General features: G+C 49.2%; 2 protein-coding genes across 5 annotated transcripts; both read left to right on the forward strand.

Annotated features, from left to right (window-relative positions):
• Window positions 1–2,157: 2,157 nt before the first annotated feature.
• LOC115333830 (putative P2Y purinoceptor 10) lies at window positions 2,158–8,555 on the forward strand. 3 transcript variants are annotated; one of them, XM_029997308.2, is made up of 3 exons: window positions 2,158–2,698; window positions 5,275–5,465; window positions 6,308–8,555. In XM_029997308.2, the coding sequence occupies exon 3, from the start codon at window positions 6,358–6,360 to the stop codon at window positions 7,468–7,470; it is 1,113 nt and encodes a 370-aa protein (XP_029853168.1). In that variant the 5' UTR covers window positions 2,158–2,698; window positions 5,275–5,465; window positions 6,308–6,357; the 3' UTR covers window positions 7,471–8,555. The 3 variants fall into 3 exon arrangements, with proteins under 3 accessions (XP_029853168.1, XP_029853169.1, XP_029853170.1); XM_029997309.2 differs by having other exon boundaries at window positions 5,275–5,456; XM_029997310.2 differs by lacking the exon at window positions 5,275–5,465.
• Window positions 8,556–14,038: 5,483 nt separating this feature from the next.
• On the forward strand, window positions 14,039–24,242 carry GPR174 (G protein-coupled receptor 174). 2 transcript variants are annotated; one of them, XM_029997318.2, is made up of 3 exons: window positions 14,039–14,824; window positions 17,116–17,185; window positions 21,362–24,242. In XM_029997318.2, exon 3 carries the CDS (start codon window positions 21,771–21,773, stop codon window positions 22,749–22,751), a length of 981 nt encoding a protein of 326 aa, XP_029853178.1. In that variant the 5' UTR covers window positions 14,039–14,824; window positions 17,116–17,185; window positions 21,362–21,770; the 3' UTR covers window positions 22,752–24,242. The 2 variants fall into 2 exon arrangements, with proteins under 2 accessions (XP_029853178.1, XP_040975125.1); XM_041119191.1 differs by lacking the exon at window positions 17,116–17,185.
• The last annotated feature ends 301 nt before the right edge of the window (window positions 24,243–24,543 follow it).

Below are 24,543 nucleotides of genomic sequence, written 5' to 3' on the forward strand. Positions count from 1 at the left end.
AAACAAAATATGCTGTAAATGCAGGATAACAGCTCAACAATTAGGAGACAGCTCAAAAATATGAAAACCCTTCATTGCATTTAACAGATTTCAGGGCTATGACTGGTGCATTTTGACCAAAAATGCTGGGTCTATGGATTACACAAGGGCTTAGCCTGAAAAGGTAGGGACTGACCGACAATTATTTGCTGTAAAAATAAATCAAAGCTTCCTGAAAACGCTGTCCCTGTAGAGACCACTGTGCAGTGGCAAGAGGGACTATGTGCCGCCGGGCACCAGGGACTCTCCCAGCCCCACGGGCCGTGCACCGACGGCTCCGGTCAAGCCACAGCAAGTCTCTGCACAAGGGTGAGTTGCTTTGTGTGAATAAGGCCGCCTCCTCCTGAATGGCCCACTGTTTTTCATACATCCTTCAGGTGCATCCTGTCAGATATTTCTAAATGCTGAGCGCTTAAAGAGATGCTGATCATATACATTTGGCCTTCTGCCCACAGGATACCAGGCTAAAGGTGAAGGTGACCTTTATCTGGAGGCCTTAGATAAAGTCTCACAGTTATTTAAAAATTCCTTTGTGTCATCTGCCTTTGAAAGTATAACATTGCATAGAGTAAAATGCACGTTTAATAGCCGTAACGAGCCAGAAGAGCAGAAATGCTAAACAAAAATATACACGCCATTGAAAGAAGAACGGAGAGGTTGATTAATATATGTTAAAGGAAGAGGCTTGAGGCTTGTCAATCCACCAGCCTTTCATGACCAGGAAGGTTGTGAACTTCTGCAAAAGTGTTCTAAAATGCCGATGAGCAGAGGAAGGACTTGAGATGGTTATGAACCCCGAGGTGCGAGTCTGACCCTCGCTATGGTCTGACATCCACTGACCTCTCCTTCCCCAGCAGCCCTGCTATAAACACGTACCTAAAAATAAGGCTCAGAGATGGCTGGATACGGCGCTGGGTATGTGCTGTGGACACAGAAGTAGGATGTCCTAGGGAGGATATCCTGATAAAACAGCCACTTCACTTTGGGGTAAACCTTTACCCTCTGGAGAGGGATGGGGAGCAGCACCAGCATCCCTTCTGCAAATTTGTGAATGTTTTGCAAATACATCAGCACTGTTCTTTCTTCCAAGGATCAGCATCAGCTGCTGAAAAAGTTGCACAAGAAGAAAACCTGGAATGATAAGCAGCTCTCACCTTCCAAATCACTTTGCTCTCAGCTGAGATGAGAAGCATGGGGCTTCACAGGCACTTATTTGCTAGCAGGCTATGTTTACGTGATGGATAAGCAAGCGGTAATGAAGAAGCCCATAGATATGTCTTTAAAGGCTGGTATATAAACTGTATATAAACTGGTCTTGCCTTTGCCTTCAGGAGGATGTTGACTAACAGATTTGAGTAACTGCATCTCCACTGACCACAGGACACTTCAGGTCAAGGATCCTCTTCTCCATTCTCTACGCTACTGTGGTGAAGCACCCCTTCACGGCACAGGGTGCACTCGAGTCCCGTGGTCAGCATCGCTGCCAGCATGGAGAAACCCTGGCAATTGCCCAGCCGGTGGGCTCAGCTGCTGTGGGGAAAGATGCACACTTGATCCCAGACCCTGAGCTGGTGACTTACTCTACAATTAAAGGTTATAATAACTTCCTTCTTTCATTTCTCTTCCACAGTTATGTTTCTGTTAATATGGCAGGGTCATAGGACCAATTACAGAAAATAGATGAGTAGAGCAACAATAGTTCTATTTATACATTACCTACAGTAGCAAAGGGAAAGATGCCAACAGCCATATTCTCTTCACAAGCCCTGGGCCACAAGATGTGACACTGTATATCAGGTAAAACTGTTCAGCTGGAAATGAGGCAGCTCATAATAAGTTACACTACAATATATGCCTGCCAGTTTTCAGCAGTTCAGAAAGAAGGTGGTCATGCTTAGCAAGCACTAAAAGAACAAAAAATTATATATATGTGTGCATATATACATATGCAAAGGAATTAAAGGAGACAAAAAGAAAAAAAAAGAAATTGGGAACGATGCACATTATGGGTTTTTTTTAAACAATAGTATTTTGGGAAAATCTCCACCTTAAACCATCATATTATTTCAGAAATAAAGTCCAAAGCCTTAGCTTTAGCCTATAGCCTTGATAGTCTGAGGCTAACCAAGCTCCCAAGAAAATGAAGGAAAATTACTACCTTCCAATAGCTTACACTGGCAGTTTTCAGTTTTCCTTTAGCAAGCACTTAGTGGAAGAGTTTTGCTTCTGTATTTTATAGTTTTTAGCAAGCAAATGGCAAGTGACTGTGGATAAAAGCAGAAGCAGCTCAACTGAAGGACGGTGTCACCTAACACAACTTCTGTGCAGAAAGAAGGAAAGAAATCCGCATCCAAGGTCTCCATTGCGTGGCAGTTAGATCTAACGACGTCATTGCCTTCCCAGTTGTTTTAATGTCATTAGCTGTACATATTTTGTGTGGTGAAGAGAAACAAAATACAGGATTTCCTGCTCTGCAGCCACTGTACTGGGCTGCAGATGCCGGCAGGATTCCAGCTCTCCGAGAACATGTGGAAGTTTAACGAGGAGTCGCTGGGACTGGGATTGCTGCGAAAATCCGTAGGAAATAAAAGCAGAAAGCTCACTCCTCCTGCTCTCTAGCATGGATGTCACCCCCCCGAAGGATGGGAGTCATAGGAAGGTAAGCTTGATTTCTGCTGCGTGTTTTCTTCAGTAGATTGAAGCTATCGCAGTTCTGAGCAGTGTTATCACTTTTTTTTTTTTAGTTGTTCTTCAAGAGATTTTATCAGGCAGAAGCTGGTGCACATCCTCAGCAGTTTCTGACTGTGCCCACGTATTTCTGTCTCGCTCAGCTCCGAGGGGCGGGTGAGCAGAGCTCTGTGCATCCGAGCAGGCTGCTGTGTGCGGCAGTACGCGGGGAAAGCCTGTTTTACCCTAAATACTTCAATTTTGCCGTGACTGACAGAAGCTGCCATAACTGACCAGCTCTGTTTACAGGTTTCCTCTTAGTGCCTAGATTAAACAACCACAATTATTGCTTAAAACACAAGTGCCAGAAAGCCCCCGCTACTTCAGATCAGGAGCTTACTTCAAGCTAAAAGTGGATTGATTTTTTTTTTTTTTTTTTTTTTTTTTTTTTAGATTTTTTTTTTTTTCCTAGACTGCTTTTCCCGCCAGCATCCCAGGCTTGAGCAGGGTTGAAGGGAGGCAGCTCTGCCCCAGGCCCCCAGCTCCGGGGCTCCCAAAGCCGGGGGCTCTCCCCAGCGGCGCCTGGAGCACAGCTTTAGCCTGGTTTGTCCAGCCAACCCATGGAAAAGATGAGGGCGAGTTTGCCAGTGAATCTGGGAGTAGTAAATGCAATACCGCAGCAATGTAGGGCTGGGTGGGGTGCACAGTGATTCAGAGTAGCCGGGCGATTTCCAATAACGACAGCCACATACGCCTCCAGGAACAGATACTGCTAACATACTCAGAAAAAGAAACGCGTGTGTTTTAATAGCTGCCTTAACCTCCTAATTAATTGTAAAGTTACTTGATGTTTAATGAATTGCAGCGTTACATCCACAACCAGTGGTCTTACTCCTTTGGCAGTGACACTGGTCACCCCTCTGTAATTTCAAGTAAGTAACTGGGTAAAACTCAGCTTTGTCACTTAAAGTGCCCCCCCCACCCGCTGCTGCCCGTGTATAAATCCATGCGTAGATGAAATAGGAAAACAATCAAGGAATGGCAGGCAGTGTTTCGTACAAGCTTTATAAAGTCGCTGAACAAAGCCCACAGGAGCATCTCTGCCCTGACACCAGCAGCAAAACATGGGGGGAGCTGGAGGGGCTTGGGGCAAGGCGCAGACGGGAGGGAAGGCGAAAACTGAAAAACAATAATAAATAAAAAATTTGACCCTTTCAGGAAGCGTTGTAGGGAATGAGCACTGGCCTGAACCCAGACCAGCGGGGGCTCGGCAGGGAGCTCCCTGCTGCTTTCTTGCCAGGTGCCCTGACAAGCGCTGTCACCTCAAAACCAAAAGTGTCAGGTACCAGGAGTGACATCTGGCCCTCCCACTGAGAAATAGGGACTCCTAGGGAGAGCCAAAAAGTGGAGAAAACTGGCAAGGAGGCTCCCCAGGGTCACGCCTGCAGGGACAAGGTTTAGGATTTGGGCTGAGACGCGTGGCAGGGAGGAGAGGACGGGAGAGGGATACCGGGCACTCTATAATCCTTTTCACAAACCCAGACCAGCAAGTGCCACTGCTGTCGCTGGAAGGCTGTGACAAGAGCTGGGAATAGCCACATTCCCCATGCTCCCTGGCAGTTTTCTCTCCCCATTTTTTGCAGAGATGTGAAGACAAGGTGCCCTGCCACGGCTTTTCCAGGGTTGAACAGACTCAGTGCCAAGGGCACCGGCCAAGCACGAGCCCCTCATGGGTTTTCAGGCAGGTGAGGTGCACACGGGGATGCTGTGGGGACCAAAGTGTTTCATCTCCCACTGTCCCCTCGTGACAGACGTCCCCATTCCCCTGCCTTGTCCCAGCTTGGTGGAAAAGTCAGAAACGTCCGACCCAGGGCTGCTGGCTCAAGCCCGGTCAGCAGCCAAAAGGTGCACTAGCCCAGCAGCCTGCCTGCAGCCGGGGTTTCACTTCAGCCTTGCTTTTTTTTTGCAGCTAAACCGTGGAGAAATAAGCAAATGGGAAAAGGCAGTTTGGCAAGGGCTCAGTTCAGAAAGCAGCGCGTAAGCACCACACGTGCACAGAAATGGGGGTAAATGCACTGACCCTTCCTTCTCGCATCAGAGGTGTGGGCAGCCAGCCAAGAGGCTGCTGGCTCTATTTTATATATATAACTGTATATATATGCACTATATATGTGTATATAAATATATAACCTTCCTCCTGAATCTGAAAACGTGGCAACCCCTCTGAAGAGCTGCCTAGGTGAGGAAGAACAGGGCAGAGGAGCCTTCACCCTGTGCCTCAAAGCAATGCTGGGCTCTGCGCAGAAATCCAGTCCCCGCTGCAAGTGATTAGCTTTTAGAAATCCATCCCTGTGGCAAACGCCAAGCTCAGGACTGTGGGAAACAGCACCACTGGCTGTTTTTTAATTAAATACCACTGTTGAAGGGCTCGGTGGCAACAGCAAGAGGTGCTCGGGGCTCTGCCAGATCAGGCTCTGGTCTCCTGGAAGGGAAAAGCAGGCTGCCTGACACCTTGCAGGCAGCTACAGGCTCTATTTCCAAGGGGAAAAATGCACTGTTTTGTTGCAGATGATGCTACAGGCCCTTGGTTTGTAACCTGCTGCTGCTGAATTGCCTCTTCCCGAAAGAACAGACCGTTTCCTCATGGGCTCTGCTCGCGAATGGCAAAATCCATCACCTCTCCGGAGAGCTGCACGAGTACCTGTGAACTCCCCATGACCCACTAATATCCTCAGCGCTGGCTGGATGAGGTGAAATGGGTAAATGGATGAAAAGGATTTCTACTCTAACTAAAAGACAGATGTATTCATCTTCTTTCATGTCCCGAACTGTTGCTGGAGGATAATTTCTGTTGCTACAACACAATGCCTGCACAATGTGCCATGAGTGCTGGAATTGAGTTAGCAGGACCGGCAGAGCAACTGGCATGTGTTCGGCCAGCTATTAGTTTATAAAACCAGCCTTAAATCTGGAGCCAGAGCTCTGATAGATCTGTCTGCACCTCTCCCACTGGCCTCTGCTCAGGTCGGCTGCCTGCCAGCACCATCGTTTGCTGATGCTAATTATTGCCCTCACTGATGATTCGCATTGGATCTTTACATAGATCCGAAAAGACAGTGTCTAGATCCATTTAAAGTCCCTATTTATTTACAGTCTCACTGAAATTGCTTGTAGACATATCAGAGAGCACCAATTTGATGGGAGTTTGACAGAAAACTATATGCAAAAGTGATTCTGAAAAACCCCAGGGAGCTGAAGAAGCTCTCTGGCATTAGCAATAAAGAGATTAATGCTACAGAGCTCAACTGAAATGTCACTGTAATTGTGGCATCGCCTTAGGGGGTGGCAGAGTATGAAATCCTGCAGAGCACATCTGACAGGAGCTGTGTGGAAGATGCCCAGGATCACTGCCTGTAAGCAGGGTCTGGCTCTGCACCCTTCCCAACACACACACACACCATCTCGCACATACACCTGCACACACACACACTGTACGCACACTTAGACAGAACTTACTCTTCTGTACTGAAGTGCATTTACTCCATGTGGGGAAATACTGGAGAGTTTTTGGCTTTACAGCATCTGTTCTTACTCCCTACAGAAACCCTCCACCCACCTTAATCACCCCATGAGCAAAGAGACTCAGGTGAGATGGAGAGCAACGTGTCCTCCGGGAACTGTACCGATCCCCAGATGTCCTTCCAGTCCACCCTGTACGCAACCACGTACACCATCATATTCATCCCCGGCCTCCTGGCAAACAGCGCTGCCTTATGGGTCTTGTGTCGCGTCATCAGCAAGAAGAGCAAAGCCGTCATCTTCATGATCAACCTGGCCGTGGCCGACCTGGCTCACGTCCTCTCGCTGCCCCTACGGATGTATTACTACATAAACCACACGTGGCCGTTTGGAAGTTTTCTTTGCCAGGTTTGCTTCTACCTGAAGTACCTCAACATGTATGCCAGCATTTGCTTCCTCACCTGCATCAGCATCCAGCGGTACCTCTTCCTCCTCCATCCCTTCAAAGCCAAGGACTGGAAGCAGCGGTACGACGCAGCCATCAGCGCTGCCGTCTGGCTCTTCGTCGGGGCAGCGTGCCTACCCCTGCTCATAGTGAGGAGCCCAGCCTTGTCCAACAGCACAAACACGTGCTTCTCAGACCTGGGGGTGAAGCAGCTGAGCCCAGGAGCCTCCATTGCGCTGGTGACGGTAGCGGAGCTGTTTGGGTTTGTCATCCCCTTCGGCATCATCGCCTGCTGCACTTGGAAGATGTGGCAGTCGCTGCGGGAGTGTCCAACGCAGCTGCAAAACACTAGCGAGAAGCAGAAGGCTTTGCGCATGGTCTTGATGTGCGCGGCCGTCTTCTTCATCTGCTTCACCCCCTACCACATCAACTTCCCGTTCTTCATGATGGTGATAGAGAACATCATCCAGGACTGTGCCGTTCACAGGAGCACGCTCCGCTTCCACCCCATCTCCCTCTGCCTGGCGAGCCTCAACTGCTGCCTGGATCCGGTCCTCTACTACTTCATGACCTCCGAGTTCCAGGACCAGCTGCTGCACCACAGCTGTGCTGCCCTGCGGGCTTGGTTCACACGCCGCGGGAGCAGCCTCTCCATCACCGAAACTGGCCACGACATTCGTATGAAGAGAAATCTTCCGCGCTTTAAGTTTTGGTCTCTTCCCAAGTTCTTCGGCCGAATAAACAGCATGGAAATCCCCCCCATGCCACCCGACGAGCTTCTGCTGGAGTCCATCTCTTGAAACATAAGCCATTTCTGTCCATGTACGTGCTTCTTATAGCTTGAGTGAAGATTGCGTTAGGTCTCCAAATAAGTCTTGAATTACCCTTGTGCGCAACGGATGCCAGGATCTGACCTAAAGGGACATTTTGATGCAAAAAGACTTGCTGGTTCCGTTGTTGCTGCTGGGAACTGTTTGCCTTACAGCTTTCTCCATCATGATGTTGTTAAAATACCCCAAACAGCTGTCACCGATGCCCGTACTTCTCCTGTGCTGAACTGCAGCCGGGTTCAGGTCCCTCTCATTTCTGTTGTTTCAGTGCTTCTACATATTTGTCATTTTTGAAAGTCCTTCTGAATCCTTAGGTGTAAGCAGGCGGCTCAGCCTCAGCACGGCTCAGGCAGGTAGCACCAGGGGAGTTTCAGCTCCAGCCACAGCCACCTGTGGCCCATGGTGACTTACAGCATCTGACACACTCGTGTGAGGCTCTAGATCAGGACAGTTAGTTATCTCCATGTAAACTGAACCTCTTTCCATCGCAAAAATCAATCATCTGGACCTAATCTAGCCTAATCCGGACTGCAAGACTATAACTTTACCAACATATATCAAGCAAAAAGTATTAACCTATATCCACATCAGTGTTAAAGGGAGTTTTCAAATGAACTGGGCTCAGCTCATGCTACTGAAAAAGGTACCCAGAGCTGAGCAAGGAGTCTGCCTGGCTCCTGGGAGCTACGCGATGCTCAACTGATTATGAGGGGATGAACACTTGGAAGACAGACTGTGACTGGATATGCCACAAGCAAAGAGGAAAGATGAAGGCCATCTCCCAGGGCACGTTTACTCGCAGAGACCTGGCACAAGCAGCAGGAGGGAGGACTAGTATTTGGCCTTGCCTTGTGTTATTAGGAGTCTTGTGTTATTTGGCATTTTGCTAAAGCCTGTGGTTGCAGATTAAGATGTTATCCAAGCCTCTCAGTTTTGCTTTAAAAAACAGAAAAGGTCTCAGCCCTCACTAGGTACCGAGAAAAGTTTACAAAACTGACCAAAGTGCATCCTTAAAGCTTCAAACTTGGGAGGAAATAAAATGATCTCAACACATATTTTAGTATCATGGGTATTATTTTAAGTGCTTGTAAATAGTCTCATTATGCACCATGTCTGCTCTCAGAGCAACGGTAAAATCTGCAGAGGGGGGACCCAAGTTTGGGGGCTCTGAGAGGCCCCATTGCCACCGCAGCCCCTTGCACAGTGGCCAGCACGGGGGCTGTGAGGTTTCCTCCTTGTGGGCTAAGACATTGATGACAGCAATGCCAAAAAAACCTCGGGGAATTATATAAGTAAACATAGGCAGAGGGGTTTGATAGAAAACAGCTTTGCCGATGATTGGATGCACATTTCCAACCCATGCAGCATTTCTGGGAAGCACGGAGAGGGCAGTTGTTTACCCTTGCATTGCCAAGGCCACTCTTAGAAAGATTAGGGGAGATCCAGACAACCTGGAGGGATTTGCTTTGGTACTTAGTGTGCCAGAGATGGGCAGAAAACATGCTGCCCTGCAACTCGCTCTGTCCCAAGTCTCCTCCTCCTCTCAAAAAAACCTCAATCAAAACCCAAAAAACCCAACCCTAACAAAATGACACATTTTCCTTGTTTGCTTGGGGGCAGGGGGGAAGATAAAAAAAAAAAAGTTTTCAGGGCTGAAAAAAACTGGCACAAACCCAGCAACGTGTGCAGGCAAAACAGGAAACCCAAGCAAAACTCACCGATGCCGTGGCTGGCAAGACCCGGTTCCAGGCAGCTGCCACAGACACGACAAGTCACACCACCAGCACCTTAACCAGGAGTGTGGTTTTAGCCTGTAAGTGTCTTTCGGGAATGCTATGACCCTGAGTAGCTGGGATGGGCATCCAGGTAGCCCCCAATAACCACAGCTAGATATTTATAAGTGCTGCTGACTGACTGCAAAGCCCGTATTGTGGCTCTGACCTTACTGGCAGCACCAGCTCCAGGTTTCCCAGTAGTCTCAGTTACCACTGGGACTTTGCCAGCTTGTTTTCAGATTGCACAGCTTTTCTGAAGTTTGTGCAATGCAGCTTCCCCCTTCCAAAAAAAACCAGGAAAGAGAAAGCAAACCAAAAGCTCTCACTAATCTGTCATGTGAAAACACAACAGCAACCCTTACTCAGGCTGCCCCTGCCGCCCCTTCGGCTTGCCTGCACCACAGGTTGCGTTAGAAATACAGCAGAAAAATCCCGTTCTGGGTTAGATGCACTGGATAGCAAGGATTTTTGCTGGGTTTTATGCAAACCAGACCCTGAGGAAATATCCTTTTCCAGAGCAGACCGGTGCTTTTTGCCCTTCAGAGGCCACAAGACGCCTGCCAACCCTCCTGTTTTATCACAGTCCACCAAGTTCCACTACTACAACCACACTGGCTGGGCACTGGGACCCAAACTGCAGGGATTTAGGGTCAGCAGGAGCTCTGCCACCTGGATGCTGCATCGAGGGGGAGGACAGACAGGGATGCTGCTGGTCCCTGGGGCAGAGATGCAAGAGCTGGGGGGGGTTATCGGGGGCAGCAGGTCAGAGCAGGCTGGGGGATGTCTGGCTTTACAGTGTCCCCAAGAAGATTTAGATAAAGAGCTACTGTGTTGAGGATTTGCTTTGCTGAGGCCAAGGTGCGAGCTAACTTCTTACAAGGGAAAAGCTCAAGTTGAAGAGAAGGGAGAGGAAGGGACTGAGAGCTGACATGTGGGGGAAGAAAGGGCAGGGTGAATTAAGAACTTTTCAGGATTTCTTTCTTAAAGCCATTACCTGTGGGCATTAAACCTTTTATTCACATGGCAAAATCAGCCAGTAATAACCCCAGTGCAGTGCTTTAGCCTTGTTAATTTTCAGGTAAGGGAAATTTCCAGGTCATTCCAGACCCTGGCCATGCTCTCACGAGCACATCCAGTGGCAATAGCACCAAGAGCACATCCCTTACCCAGGGCACTCGCGGTCCCACGTACCACCCTCAGCTCTCCATATGGATAAATCCATGGCACGATGCTCTGGGATCGGTGTGCCAGGTGGCCTCAGCCAGCCCGAGAGCTCGGACTGATAAGCCTCTGGTGACTATTTTGGCTGTGATGATTTCCTCCCCAGCAAGATGAGCTGGCAGGAGGTTCTGCTCCAGAACCACCCTCATGGGAAGGGCGAGAGGCTGCAGCGTCAGGGAGAGCAAAGCGGGCAGCTCAGCCAGACCTCCGCCAGCACCGACGACGTCCGCATATCCTGAGCTTTTCACATGCAATTAATTATTCTATATGGCTTAATCCTTTACGACTGGCTTTGACTAGAACTGCTTAGTTGCTTTTATATATGCGTGTCCATCCATATACACATACACCCCTGCACACATACTACACTAAAATTATGCAGTACTTAAGAATATCCATTTAGATGTCTCTTGTGCACAACACTTTCTAGGGCACTGCAAGGAAGGAGGGAAGGTTGCTTTTCTCTTTGCTAAAAATACCTTTTTCCTCCCTCCGTGACCACATGCTTCCAGTCCAGCCCCAGTAAAGTGACTTTGCCTCTGGAAAACCACTCAGCCTCAGCTCTCGGCAGAGCTAGCACCACCTACCCAGTAGTGAGACTCAGACTCTGATGATTTTTGGCACAGTGCTAATAGCCACCACTGCTGGCAACGAGCTGCTTCTCCATCCACCCACCTCATGCCGAAGAGAGGGGAAAGCACTGCCCCTGGCAAAGGAACAAACACAACAACTTCAACTCCGAGTGCAATCTAAACGTACAGAAAGCAAATATTGCTGCTTGAAACCAAGCTGAGCCAGGAAGCACTTTTCCAGACAGTCATGATTTCATCAGACCCAAGTCCAATTTTTTAGATCCACGGGCTCAGCCAGCAACACCCCACAAAGCCCAAGTCACTGGTGTTCAACAGGACCGCACCATTTTAGAGACCCTGGGACGTCTGTCAGTCCCTCCTGCGCTGCAGGGTCCTGTTCATGGCACAAGGGAAAGGGTTTTGGGAACTCTGTGTCGATGCCACAGCTGCATTCAACACCATCTTAACTATCCTCCAAGAAACAGTCAAAGCCTCTAACCTTGCGGCAGTCAGCAAGTCCTTTCCAGCAGGAATTGCCACACCAATCGCTCAGTCCTCCTCCTCTAAACAGGGGATTTTTTTTGTTTTTTAAAGAAAATTTCCCTGCTGTAGGCGGATAGGGGAGGCACCAAGGCTAGGGAGGAAAATCCAGAACTTTTTAGCCCCAGGCGCAGTGAAAACAGCACGGCTGCATCCCCGGCTGCGTGCGAGCCCTGCTGATGCTGGGAGCTGCGGGCGAGAGCCCAGCGCACCCGCGGGCAGCGGGGCCAGGGTCCTGCGCCTGCTCCCCCTCTGCAAACACGCTCCTGCCCGCTGCGTGCCCTTCCCCGAGCTCCTCCGGGGTCATCACCGAGCAAAACATCACCAGCCACGTGCAGAGAAAAGACAGACGTGCAACCTATTCTCAGGAATTATTTCTATTCTAGACTGTCAGTGCAGACCAGAAAGAGCTTAGCTGTTTTTGAGGATCTCCTACAAGGTCATGAAGCACAAGCTTAGAGGAACTGAAAATTTCCAATTTTTATAAGGTAAAAAAGTATAAGATAAAATATATGTAATGTAAGAGAAAAATATAAGCATTAAAAAAAATTTTATCTTATACTGTAAAATAATTGCTTTGTGTTTTGGTGCCCAGCTCCAAGTTCTCCTGATTTTTGGTGGCTTCAACTATGGCAGGTTTGGGGAGGGTCCTGCCAGCGCTGCCACTGTGTACCCCGTGCCAGGGGACGGCATGACTCGGAGACTGGCATTCGGCTGCTGGAAAAGGCAATCAGGGGAAGGCACCCTCGGGTTCCCACCCACGCACCCCGAGAAGGGGCTGAGCCGGCGCTGCCGCATGCGAGAGCTCCCGGAGTGACGGGAAACGGGATGGATGCCGGTGGCGACGCACACGGGCTGCGCGCCGAGCACGGCACCAGCAAAACAGGATATGGTTATGCTCTGAAAGGTGTTTTTGAAACAAAAAGTCTATCCGTACAGTAAGTACACGCGCTGCCCCAAGCGCAGGCTATGCTTTCTTATAAATAGGCTGGCTTCTGCGGAAATGAAAGTGCAAAATTGAGCATCATGTTTGACTGGGAAAAGGAAAGGACAACATCTTCAGAGCCCAGGTGCTGTTCAGCCACGGGGGTTTGGTATGGCCCTTATTCATGGGACTGGCCTCAATTTTGCTGTCTATTAAAGCGGTGTCCAAACCATCCCCCACGGTCCCTGTGGGAGTCAGGGGGTGCCAGGGTCACGCAGGGAAAGGCTGGCCAGGCAGGGGCAGAGCCTGGGGACTGCCAGGTTTTACATCTTTTTTTTTTTTTTTTTTTTTTTTTTTTTTTCTAATAAAAGGTTTTTCTTTAAATCACTACAGTGAAAACGCTTTACGAAGTGTGAGAGTGCATGGCAGAGGCAGCTGCCAGGAGGCACTGGCAAGCACGGGGAAAGTTTTGCATCCCAGATCCCATTGCAATTACAGAAACGCTCCAGGACTAATGCGAACTGAGCCAGCATCCTCCACCGAGGTCTCAGCACATCTCCCAGGAGACTCTGCAACAAGCCCCATTTAAGCAATAAACCCCAAACCTCTGCTGCTTTTAGTCCAAAAACATCAGCAGATTAATCCATCCCAAGGGGACAACTCTGCAGCAAAGATCCCACAGTGCTGAAAGCTCTAGCTCCCCCACAAGATTAATTAAGGCACATTAAGTAATCAGCAGCCTTCAAAAAAAGGCTAGAAGCTTTAACTAGTAGGAGTATTAGCTCCTGAAACAGGCAAGCACCCACATGTTTTGGGAGGTACAAGCTGCAAAGCCCCAGCAAGGAGCTGTGCCACCGCAGGGTTGACAAACCTGGCACACTCTATAAAAGCCCACAATGTGCCCAAGGGATTAATTTCCTATAAACCACAATGAAAAAGCAGATAGGGCTACAAAACCCTGCTATAAGCTGGAATTGTTATACGAGTAAATCAATAATGCTTTAAAGGAGTAGGTGTCCCCGAGACCCTGGTACATGCTGCGAGCACGTGATGCGGCGGTGGGGACACCGCAGTGGACCGCACTGCCTGGCCCCTGCAGCCCCTTCTGCAGAGCTGCAACCCTCTCCCCAAGTCATGCTGCAAAATAAGTCCTGTTCTCCCGAGCAGACACACCAGAAGAATGAATAAATGCAAATTTAAAAGTTGCAAATAATTTCAGATTGAATTGCTACGGAAATGGTTAAAAAAAAGTCACTTTTTCAAAATAATCAATTGAACCAAGAATCCTTGATCCCTCTTGATCTTAAAAAAAAATTAAATTTTTTTTTAGTACTTCTTGAGCTAGAGGCCCCAGATGGATAACTACAGAAGCGCTACTTTTCAAAATCATAAAGTCACCGTGCCGTGGCCAGCACCGCCCTCTGCTGATAGCCATCGCCTGCCGAGCACCCACCGGGTGCCGAGCCCGGGAGCCGCCGCGGCTCGGGAACACGGTGATGGGTGACACCGCTTCGTGGCACAAACATTCATTTGGAAGAGAAGAGTCCTTGGCTCTGGCCCTGGTTTGCTCCGCATGAGCTGTGGAAATCCACTGAATAGGAAAATAACGACCGTGGAGAACCTCCTGGTTTTGGGGAAGCCCAAACCGGACCACGATCAGGTTCAATGCGACTTTCTGAAGCCCCCCCCCAAAGTACCGGGTACAGGGACCTGCAGCATAGGGGTAAAAACATCCAGATGAGAGCGAAGAACCTTCCCCAGAAAGCTGGAGAAGGGAGAGGAAAATAACTGCTGAAGCATCTCGCTTCATCAGCCTCGTTAGCTCGGTGTCCTTAGCAGAAGGGGACTCTACGAGCAGGCGCTTGCCCGTGGGACCCCGCACCGCTTCAGCTGGGTGCTGCCGGGGTGTCGAGCCCCCCCGGACCCCCCGGCAGCGGGTGAGGCCGCCGTCACCCCAGCAGCCTCGCGGCAAACAGCCATTGCCGCGCCACGCCGGCAGTTTCCAAAACACCCCGAAACCAACAGCGCCTTTACATATATAGAGAGATATATATAGAGAGATATATATAACCACAAAAAAAGAAAGAAAAAGGGTCAGGTCCAGCTCAGACCCACGGGCGGGAGGAGCAGCACGGAAAGCGCTGCCGGCCGGGGAGGGCCCCGCTCCCCTCCTGCGCGGGCGCAGGCTGCTGCTCCCGGCAGTTGCACTTTTGCTTTGCACGTCGAGAGGGGTGGGATCCGCTGCCAGCACCCGCGGGGTCACACCAGAGCAGCCCGCCGAGACGGCAAAGGTAGGACCGATATTCTTTTATCCCCGGTTATTTTTGGTTCAGGCTAATGGGTTTAAATTGTCCTTTTTCTGATTATTGCTACATAGACTTGGTGCCTCTTCTTAGTCGCGCTGGGAGTGCCGAGAGGGGATGGGGACACCCAGCCTAGAGGCAGGAGGGTGCAGTGTTAACAAACGACCCCCGTGAACCTCCAAAAGTAAATGAGTAGAAGCAAAGAGATGCAGGCTAAGCCCAGGTGTGGGTGAGGAGCCAGTATCTCCATTTATCAGAAGAGTGAGCTCCTATAAGCACTCATGAGATGCTCTGTGTATCTGAGGGAGAGAAAGGGTACGGCTGAAGCCAAAACAGCCAGCCGTGAAGTTTCAAACCATATTTCTATTATGGTTACGTGAGTATCGAGAAGCTGCATTTAAGAATAACGCCAATTGCGGCAGTTCTTAACCTTTGCAAAACCCACAGCTGCTTGTGAAGCAGACTTTTTGAGGCCATACAGCCCCATCTCCAGAAGCACAGGGATAACTCCTCTGATTTACTCATTACTCTGGGTCTCACTTGGGTTCGCCTTGCTGTATTTGTCCAATGGATTTTCTCAAACGGTCTGTTCCTTACAAGAGGCAGTACGCTGACTTTCCACTGGCAATTTTCCACTGAACTGCAAGAACACAGGGACGGAGGAAGAGGAGGAGGAGGCAGGGTCATCTGTGTCACCACCACCACTGCTCACAGCCTGGGGAGCGCGGGCACGCGGCTGCACGTCCCTGGGGGGCATGCGCTGACCGTTTGGGTGGAAAACGGGCAGCTTTGGTGCTTGTAACCATGCACATCTACTAGGGACATCGGGGTGTGCCAGGAATGGAGAAGAGGGGTGGGGGATTAGGCTAATACACAACACTGCTGCTCCGGGTTTATTTTCCCTTTTTAACCGGGATAAATATTAAGACAGGAGGACAAGAGCTTTTGCAAAGGATTAAAAGGCAAAAGCAGCATATTCACACGGCATTAAACTGGAGCATTTATTTTTTCCTGCATATTCTTGGAATTTACCCAGCCAAAATCCCCCCTGGCGTCCCCAGCTGCCTGCCCGCCTGACTCACCGCACACCAGCACGCAGCCAGCCCCCCACCACCGCAGCCCAGCCCCTCTTTCCAGTGAGCTCCCCCAGGGCTCCAGCCCCACAGCCCCTTCCCAAAATTTCAGTGCCAGAGGAAGAGTCTCCCTCAAGCAGATGCTGGCAGCTCTGCCGCTCCTCCCAGCATGGACATGGGCGGAAAGGCAGGGAGCACGGGCAAGGCAGAGGGTAGGCATCCCAGGGAAACACTCTGTTACCTTAATGATGAGCAAATGAGAAATTAATGAAAGAACAAATAGAAAGAAACCTTTTCATTCAGCTGTGCCAATGCCCCACAGTCCTAACCTGTAAAATCTTGGCTGTTTCACTGCTTTTTTCCCCTGGAACAAACATTCACCACCTTTAGTGACTCACATTTCAGGTAACCACAGAAATTGGATGGGATGAACAGGCACTTGCTCTGGTACTCTGCAATTGAGTCAAAATGACAAAGCTGCTCTCATCCGTATTGCTTTGCGAGCACAGCATTAGCAAATATATTACAGCAACTCAGAGTATGCCTGGTGTGAGGTGCAGAACAGATGCTGGGCGAGGGGAGGGATGCTCTGGAAGCCGCTGGTACCCGGGCTAGGGTAAGGCAGGCAGGGGCTCAGCGTTCCCACTGGGTCAGGACAAGCACAGCAAAACGCAGGCGGCCCTGAGGATGCCTAACAAAAAAACTGCGGCCTCTGTGGGCAGAGGCCACCATAGAGAAAATAAAAGAGAGAAATCTGCACAGTTAGCACAGCAAGAAGCAACATTGCTCCTATGGAAGAGGATATAAACCCCAAATATCTACCAGACAACTGCTTCAAGTGAGAAAAGCCTTTATCCTCCCCTGACATTTTTTAAAAGAACTAAAAAGCAATCCTACACAATGGTCAGTTCATATTTCTATTTTCAGTTAATACCTATTAATTACTACTAACAGTAGTTATCTCTGCCAAAATGGGACAGCAGCACTTCAGATGACAGACAAAACAAGTGGTTACTGGGAGAAGCCCGGTGCAGGACACTGCTGCCCTGCTCCAGTCCCTGACCCAGCTCCCATGTCCCCACATCCCCAGGGAACACCCAGGGAGGGACAGAGCCACCACCACACCGCCTCTGCTTTGAGCACCTTCAGCAGAAAACTAAATTTCTATTTGAAATTACCCCTGTACGCATTCTCCTTTTATTTTAGGCCGCAAAGGAGGAAGAAAAATAGAAGAGAGGTCCTGGTCAGCAGCACAGCCAAGCCTCCTCCCAAAAGGGTAAGTCAGCAGATTACACCAGGGTGCCCAGGGCAGCACCAGCTACTGCTCTGCCCACACCACCTCTGCCACAGGCTTTCCGTGTTTTTACAGCATAAATACCAGCCCCACACCAAACACGGGGTGCCTACGCACCCACTGCTCACCTGGGCCAGCAGCAGCCCTTGCAAGAACGGTGCTCAGTGGCAGGATCCAGCCAGACTGATCTCACACCCTGGTTCTGGGAAGGAGCAGGAGGTGTTGGGCAGCATCCCAGATTCCCTAAGGACCTAAGCTCCAAGAAGGGACCAGGCATGAAGCTGCAGCAGGGACAGCACCTACAAACAGTGCCTAGCCACAGGCTGCTTTCCCCTAAGCTGGTTTAAGAGCCTCTCCTACTCTGACCTGGGTTTTAAGAGCTGCTGTGGCTTTGCTTCCTGGGGTAAAACCCACAGGATTTGCTAACGAGGGTCCTGGGTTCACCCGGGCAGTTATAACCATCCTCAGGTGAGGGGCTTGATTACCCATGGAGGGTGTGATGGGTGGAAGTGACTGCTCCTGCATCCCCAGCTCCTGCACTTGTTCACATGGAGCATATGGATATATGGCTGACCTTCAGCATATGGAAAATACTTTACACAATACGTGCCCGGCTTTAACAAGCATTAACAAGCCCTGGCTGTAAAGGCTGGCTACAAAACTTACCTGGTGTTTCTGACTCATTAAGTACAAAGGAGAAATCTTCATGTAGTGCCCTGACGTGGCCGACTGTGAGGTCTCCTTGGCAAAATAGGGGGAAAAAAACATTCAGGGGAAGAAGGAAGCCATGCCTGGGGAGAGTCTCACACCTACTGCCGCAGCCAGCCCCCTGTGCCGAGGGGAAGCGAGTGCAGAGCATGAGAAACAGAATTTCCTCTTTCTGGAGCTTTTTTTAGCATCCTGCTGTTTTTACATAGCACATTTGGCTGAACTTCACAATGTTACTGCTCGGGATTTCCAAAGTGCAGTTTCTCACATCGCAGCTTTTTTACCCCTGCTCCGAGGGTGGCTGCTCTCCCAGGGGTGTTTCTGGGGGCTCTGGGCAAGCACCCTCGCTGCTCCCCAGCTTTAGCTGGGCTTTCTGGGACCCCTCATGCTGTGGGTTTGCAGCCCCAGGGAGAGATGGAAGGTGCTGCAAGTGCTTCCCTGCCCCGGCGCTGGGCTGGAGGGAGCGGAGGATGGTGTTGCAGGAAAGTTGCTGCGCGGTGGGGACGGGGAAGTGTAGGCACTGGGGGGGGGCAGCAGGAAAAATGCTGGTGTGCACGTGTGTGTGCACTGGGCTGTGGACAGATGGGCTGGGACCGCACCTTGTCCTTCCCTTTGCATGTCTCGTGGCCCAGCAATGGAGGTGACGTGGATTTACCCACCCTGGAACGCAGCCAGAGGGAAAGGAGCATGATTCAGCCTCCCTGACTGGGTGATAGGAGCCCCTGGGCAAGAGATGAGAGGAAAGACAAGCTTGTTTAAAAAAACATAAAATTTAAAAAAGTCACTGGAAGGAAGAGCTGGGTGATGCGGGTTTAGGGCTTTATCTTGCAAACGCCCCTGTAGATGCTCCCCAGCCTGGCGTAGCGCTGCCCGAGCAGCGTTCACGGCAGCGGAGCCAGCTGGGCACATGTGCATCTGCAGGAGCGGGACACCTGCGTGGGCAGAGCGATGGCACCGCGAAGTCACCCGAGCTCCTCGCTGCTGGCGCTTCAGAGCAAACTTTAGGCAAAGAAGTTGAGACGTTCTGCGTGAAAAAAAAGCGAAAATCGAGCCAAGGCAAAGCTGTGCAGCTCTTCACAAGCCACCCTCGCTCTGCCGGGCAGGCTGCTCACGTCCTAGGGGACATGGTACCTGGGAAGCCAAGAGGAATAGAGGAGCTCTCCGGGAGCGAGAGGATGGACCCGCTCACTGGTGCCCCAGTCCCGCTGCCTGGGCACAGCCCAGGGACCTACAACGCGGTTGTTTTGCTCGGACACCCCGGCAGGACCAGGACCTGGATGGGAAGCCCGGACACATCGTGCTGAGGAGTTTGCTGTAACAGTAAAGACAGGCACATCTTCACAGGGCCTCAGCATCCCCATGGAAAACCAACATGAAAGAGAGCATCCCTCCCATTCTCTGTAAGTCCCAGTCCCCACTAAGCAGCTCTGGCTGCTTTCCCAGTGCACCCTGCTCTGGCTGTACCTATACTCGGCATTTTTTCAAGCCCAGCAAGGCAATTTCTGACCACTCAGGGAGGATGTACTGGTTTTGGCCACATGGTTTGGCTCCATCCCGGTACAGAGGAGAAGGGAGGAACCCGTCCAAAGCAGATGCTGCTGTCAGGAAGCCCCAGAGGGGTTAACCAGCTGTCGAGGGCGAGCTCTGAAGCCCAGGGAACCCCAAGACATGGCAGGTACTGCCAAAATCCAGATACATCCACAATCCCCTCCCAGTTACTCGTGCCAGTCCAGCGCCAGCAAATGGAAACCGAACCCCTTGGCCCAAGTTACCCACCAGTGACAAGTAGGTGAGCACCAGTTAGTTTTCCTGCACGATGAAGAGATTACTTACACTTCTAGAATTAGTTGTGCAGGCTTGTGCATCGGAAGTTGGGTGGAGAATTAATAAAAGAATTGGAAAGTCTTTGAACAGAAGGCTAATTAACTCTATGGCTTATTAATCGTCGCTGCTGAAGTTTAACAGGATTATTTCACAAGCCATTTTGCTCTACTGGTTGTGTTAGATGCTGGCTCCCTGGAAGAAAGGAAGACATCTCAGTCTCATTGGACTCGTTACTCAATGGTATGCAAGAGAAACTACACAAATAGATGCAGAAAAGCTGCCCCCCGAACTGTTTCCTTTTGCTGAAGATTTTCTGTTTCCACCCAAAGCTACTTCAAAGTTTTGGTGCAATCACACTGGCAAGTGTTGAACATTGGCTTCATTAATAAATGTTCACATTTTAATGCCTATATCTCAAAGTACAGGAAAAAACATCAGGGATTGCAGCAGGATATAATTTTGCCTTTATAAATGTGCCTTTGGCATCTTGGTTGGTACCTACAAACTTTTCCCATTTAGACCTGTAGGTTAATTCTTCATGCTGAAGCAAAAGGCAAACCTGAGAGAGTTTGGACAGAGATCTGAATTTCCTCTATATTTATCAGATCTGGTTGGTTTTTTTTTTTGTCTAACAGATTCAGATAATATCAGCTGCTTACCATGCGAACAATTTTAAAATAAAGTCCACCTACAGTCACCTTAGTGACGATATCTAGTATTTCCAACAGCCACAGCAGTCACATGTGCAAGATGGGTAAAGGAAAGGCTTAGAAAAAGCAGTTGTAAGAAAGTAAAATTTAAAATCATGCAGGTAGTTCTGCAGCAAAAAGTGTTTAATAAGTGGGCCAGTTGTCCCTGCTTGCATGCAAGTATGTTTTATATTCTATTTATGAAAGATGAATGAAAAAGTAGACCCCGGTTCAGTGAAAGCCACTGACTTGGGACTTCCACTCCGTGCTGCAGCAGCAGCGGCTGCACCGGTCGAAAATGTTTATATCTCAGGTGTGTGTGTCAGGCTCATTTACATAAGGAGCAGATTTCGCTGCCATCTTCTTGGCTGTCTAGAGCCATGGGGCGGGTGGGAAGTTTCTGCAGGGCTTTCCTGGGAAGACCAGGAGAGTGTTAAACTCATGAGTGCTGTGTGAGGTGAGAGTATCGCTCTGCCCGCGGCAGGGCAGCGAGGGGGGATGCAGGCACGGTGCTCGCCGGAGCATCTCTGCGCTGGCCGCACGCTCGGGCATGGGGCAACCAACGCAACCGGAGGCAAAGGGAGATTCGGATGGAAAAGCTGAAGCTGGGCAAGATGCAGCTGCAGAAACCTGGCAGCAAGTTAAACAGGAGCTGCGATTGGGGGTGGCTTCTGCTTGCTGATACAGCACGGGAGGCTGTTTTGTAGCAGCAATTAAACATATTTTCTATTTATTCCTCAGTGGTTTTACACGTCCCTTCACTGGCCAAGGCACGGCGCTTGTTAGGCAGGAGAAGAGCTGACCACCACAGATGCAACTAGCAATAGGTTTCTGCTAGAGAGATGCTCCTACTGATCATGCAAGCTTTCCTGTACATTTTGCTTTGTAAGACCCGTGTCTCCCCACAGTGTTATAACTGCACCTTTCTGTCTTTCAGCTGCAGGGCCACGTTGGTTGTCAAACTCCTGCATTGAGAGAAGTGGCTGAAATGCCACCGAAAAGGTGACAGACGTGCAGCGCTAGTGACAAACTCTCGACTGCTTTGGCACATGACGATGCATTTCTCAGTGTGGATCCCCTCCCTGTCAATCCTGCAAGCGACTAGAGTAAGATCTGGTAACTTCTGACAAAGAGCATGAGCAAAGCACACGAGCAGGACCTTCATTAACTCACTCACCCCATAACCAAGCTCCTCCCCAGACTGGACACGATGATCTGGTAACCAAAGCCTCACACATGGATGCCAGGGCTGAACCTTTTTATTTAAGCACCGACAACCTGGTTGCAGGACGCGAGTGAGGAACATGTTATCATGCCGGGGCTGAGCACGGATCTGGAGCACAACCATGACAAACAGTTCGACCTGCACCGAAACAGACCTCAAGCCCTACTATGCTATTACGTACACTTTCATCCTGATCCCTGGACTGATAGGAAACACGTTAGCTTTGTGGGTCTTTTACGGGTACATGAAAGAGACTAAAAGGGCCGTAATATTTATGATCAATTTAGCCATTGCCGACCTATCACAGGTTTTGTCCTTGCCCCTGAGGATTTTCTACTACTTGACCGGGACGTGGGAATTTGGAGGAGGTCTCTGCATGCTTTGCTTCTACCTGAAGTACGTCAATATGTATGCAAGCATCTACTTCTTGGTTTGCATCAGCGTAAGACGTTATTTGTTTCTTATGCACCCATTCAAATTCAGTGACTGCAAACGCATCTGTGATGTGTATATCAGCATCGCTGGGTGGGTCGTGGTCTGCGTTGGCTGTTTGCCTTTCCCGCTTCTCAGACTTCACCAGGACGCTAAAAACACCTGTTTTGTGGACCTCCCCGTAAAGGAAGTTGACCTTCCCATCTCCATTGCAATGATGACGATAGGTGAATTGGTGGGGTTCGTAACACCCCTACTCATCATCCTATACTGCTCATGGAAGACTATCTTATCACTAAAAGAACAAAATTCTGCTTCACATGACCTCGGAGAGAAAAAAAAGGCTTTAAAGATGATTCTCACCTGTGCTCTGGTATTTCTGATTTGCTTTGCACCTTATCATATCAGCTTTCCACTAGATTTCTTTGTCAAAACCAAAAAGATTAAAAACGGGTGCGTCCAGAAGGTGATCTCGGCGTTTCACGTTGTAGCTTTGTGCCTTGCCAGCTTGAACTCCTGCGTGGACCCAGTCATCTACTACTTTACTACAGACGAGTTCAGGAGACGCCTTTCCAGGCAGGATTTGCAAGACAGCATTCAGCTCCACAACCTCAGTTACGTGAGGAAGCATTCCAGAGATGTGCTCAGGGAGGACGCCATGGACTACTAGCGCTGGCCTTCCCCAGACGGTTGCCAGGACTTCAAATGTTCACTATATTTTGGGGTTTGGCCCAATATTTTTTTCCCCAGGACACTGAGAGTGATGACTCAGACAAGCTGATTTCAGCGAGGGTTGGAAAAAAACAAACAAAACACCCCAAAAACCCAAACCTGACCAAAAATATGTTGATTTAATACTTCGGTTGCAAATTTTCTCTGAATATAAATAACACCATGTAATCCCCATAGGCCCTATTTCTAAGCTGGGCAGCCAGAAGCAGGTAGCTTTGGCAGCGGGAGGATGTGGACCCGTGGCGAGAGGTGATGCTGTGCCCCATTGTCACCGGTGGGGCCATTACCCAGCCGTGTCCTGGTCACGCACCCTGGCTTCAGCAAGAGGCAGCAAAGATTTTGGGGTCTTGCTATTTTATTTCTGAAGCAAAAGACAATCCATCTGTGACTAATTTCTACAGAGAGTGCCAAGAGCCTGCCTCAAGCCATGTTGACCACGGAGCAAGGAGCATAAGGTGGCCCCAAAGGACTTGTCATTTAAATAATTAACCAAGCCTCCATTTTGGGGTGTAGCAAATGACATACCCCCAAATCACAAAGTCATTGAAGCATCCAGACACTATTTTTCTACCATCAGTTCCCATTTCTGGCTTGAAAGCCTTATGGTTTGAAGCCATATGGCTGCCTTGGATTAGTTTTAACCACGGGGCCATGCTTCAAGGGTATTTATTCAGGTTAGATGTCCAACAAGCCTTTCAGGCTCTCTTTTCACCAAAGATGGGGCAGATTATTTCCCTTTCACTGATAACTGACCCTGCGCCATCACATCTACTCTTTATTAACAGCAGCGTGATTAAAACACTGTCAGAAGAACCAAGCCTTTCTGAAGTTTACTGTAATGAGAACTCACTATAATAAGCAGAGGCAAAGGTGCCACCCAACAGGCTACGAGAGGTTTTTAAGAAAGGCTCAAATGTGGATGCATTTTTAAGAATAATTTCTTTACAATCAAACAACAGAAGCTTTGGGCTTTACTGGTATTTCATTTGCACCTTCTTGTAAGATTTATTTTTCTGTGAACATATGAAATGTTACATTTTGAAATGTAAAAATACTGTGATGGTATGAGGTTTTATTTAATGCAAATGTGGTTTTATAGATTTAATTTATAAAAAAAATATATATTTTGTAGAAAAATGATGTGAATCCCAGAGAGTGTTGGAACACAGAAAGACTTTTTTTCTTTTTAAAAACCCTTCCATGTAATAAAACAATACTCCACCACCTCATCCCTACAGGAGTCTGAGCCAGTGTGTCTGTACCTGAGTGTTGTCGGCTGAGTAAGCACTGCTAATTCATGGAAACCACGAAGCACATTGTAATTTGTTCACAGCAATGAAAAAATATTTATTTTTTTATTTCCTATTGTATACAATAAAAAAATCCCTTTTTAAAAAAAGTTTTAAATATAATTCTCTCCCCTGTGTAACTGCCTGCATCACCAATAAACGGTTACATGGACCAACACGTGGCAGCACTTGGATTGCTGACACCTCTCGAGCACCTGCAGAACATTTTAGATGCCTTTTCAGAATTATTTTAACCTCCTTCTTGCACTGGGGAGAAAAGCAAAACGCTGGCTTGCAAAGAGACAAAACACACTGCTGCAAACTGCAGCAGCGCATCTGCCCCCCGCCGTGAGAGGTTTACCAAGACAGCGGGAATTCCTATAGCCGAAGGCCAGCACCGGCACAAGCCCATCACCGTCCTTTCTGGCCACTGTCCCCCAT

Source organism: Aquila chrysaetos, chromosome 21, assembly GCF_900496995.4.
Source record: "Aquila chrysaetos chrysaetos chromosome 21, bAquChr1.4, whole genome shotgun sequence".
NCBI lineage: Eukaryota > Metazoa > Chordata > Aves > Accipitriformes > Accipitridae > Aquila > Aquila chrysaetos.

Bases quoted from the DNA above. Each gene is read 5' to 3' on its own strand.
- GPR174 (XM_029997318.2), top strand. From the start codon at position 21,771: ATGACAAACAGTTCGACCTGCACCGAAACAGACCTCAAGCCCTACTAT.
- LOC115333830 (XM_029997308.2), top strand. From the start codon at position 6,358: ATGGAGAGCAACGTGTCCTCCGGGAACTGTACCGATCCCCAGATGTCC.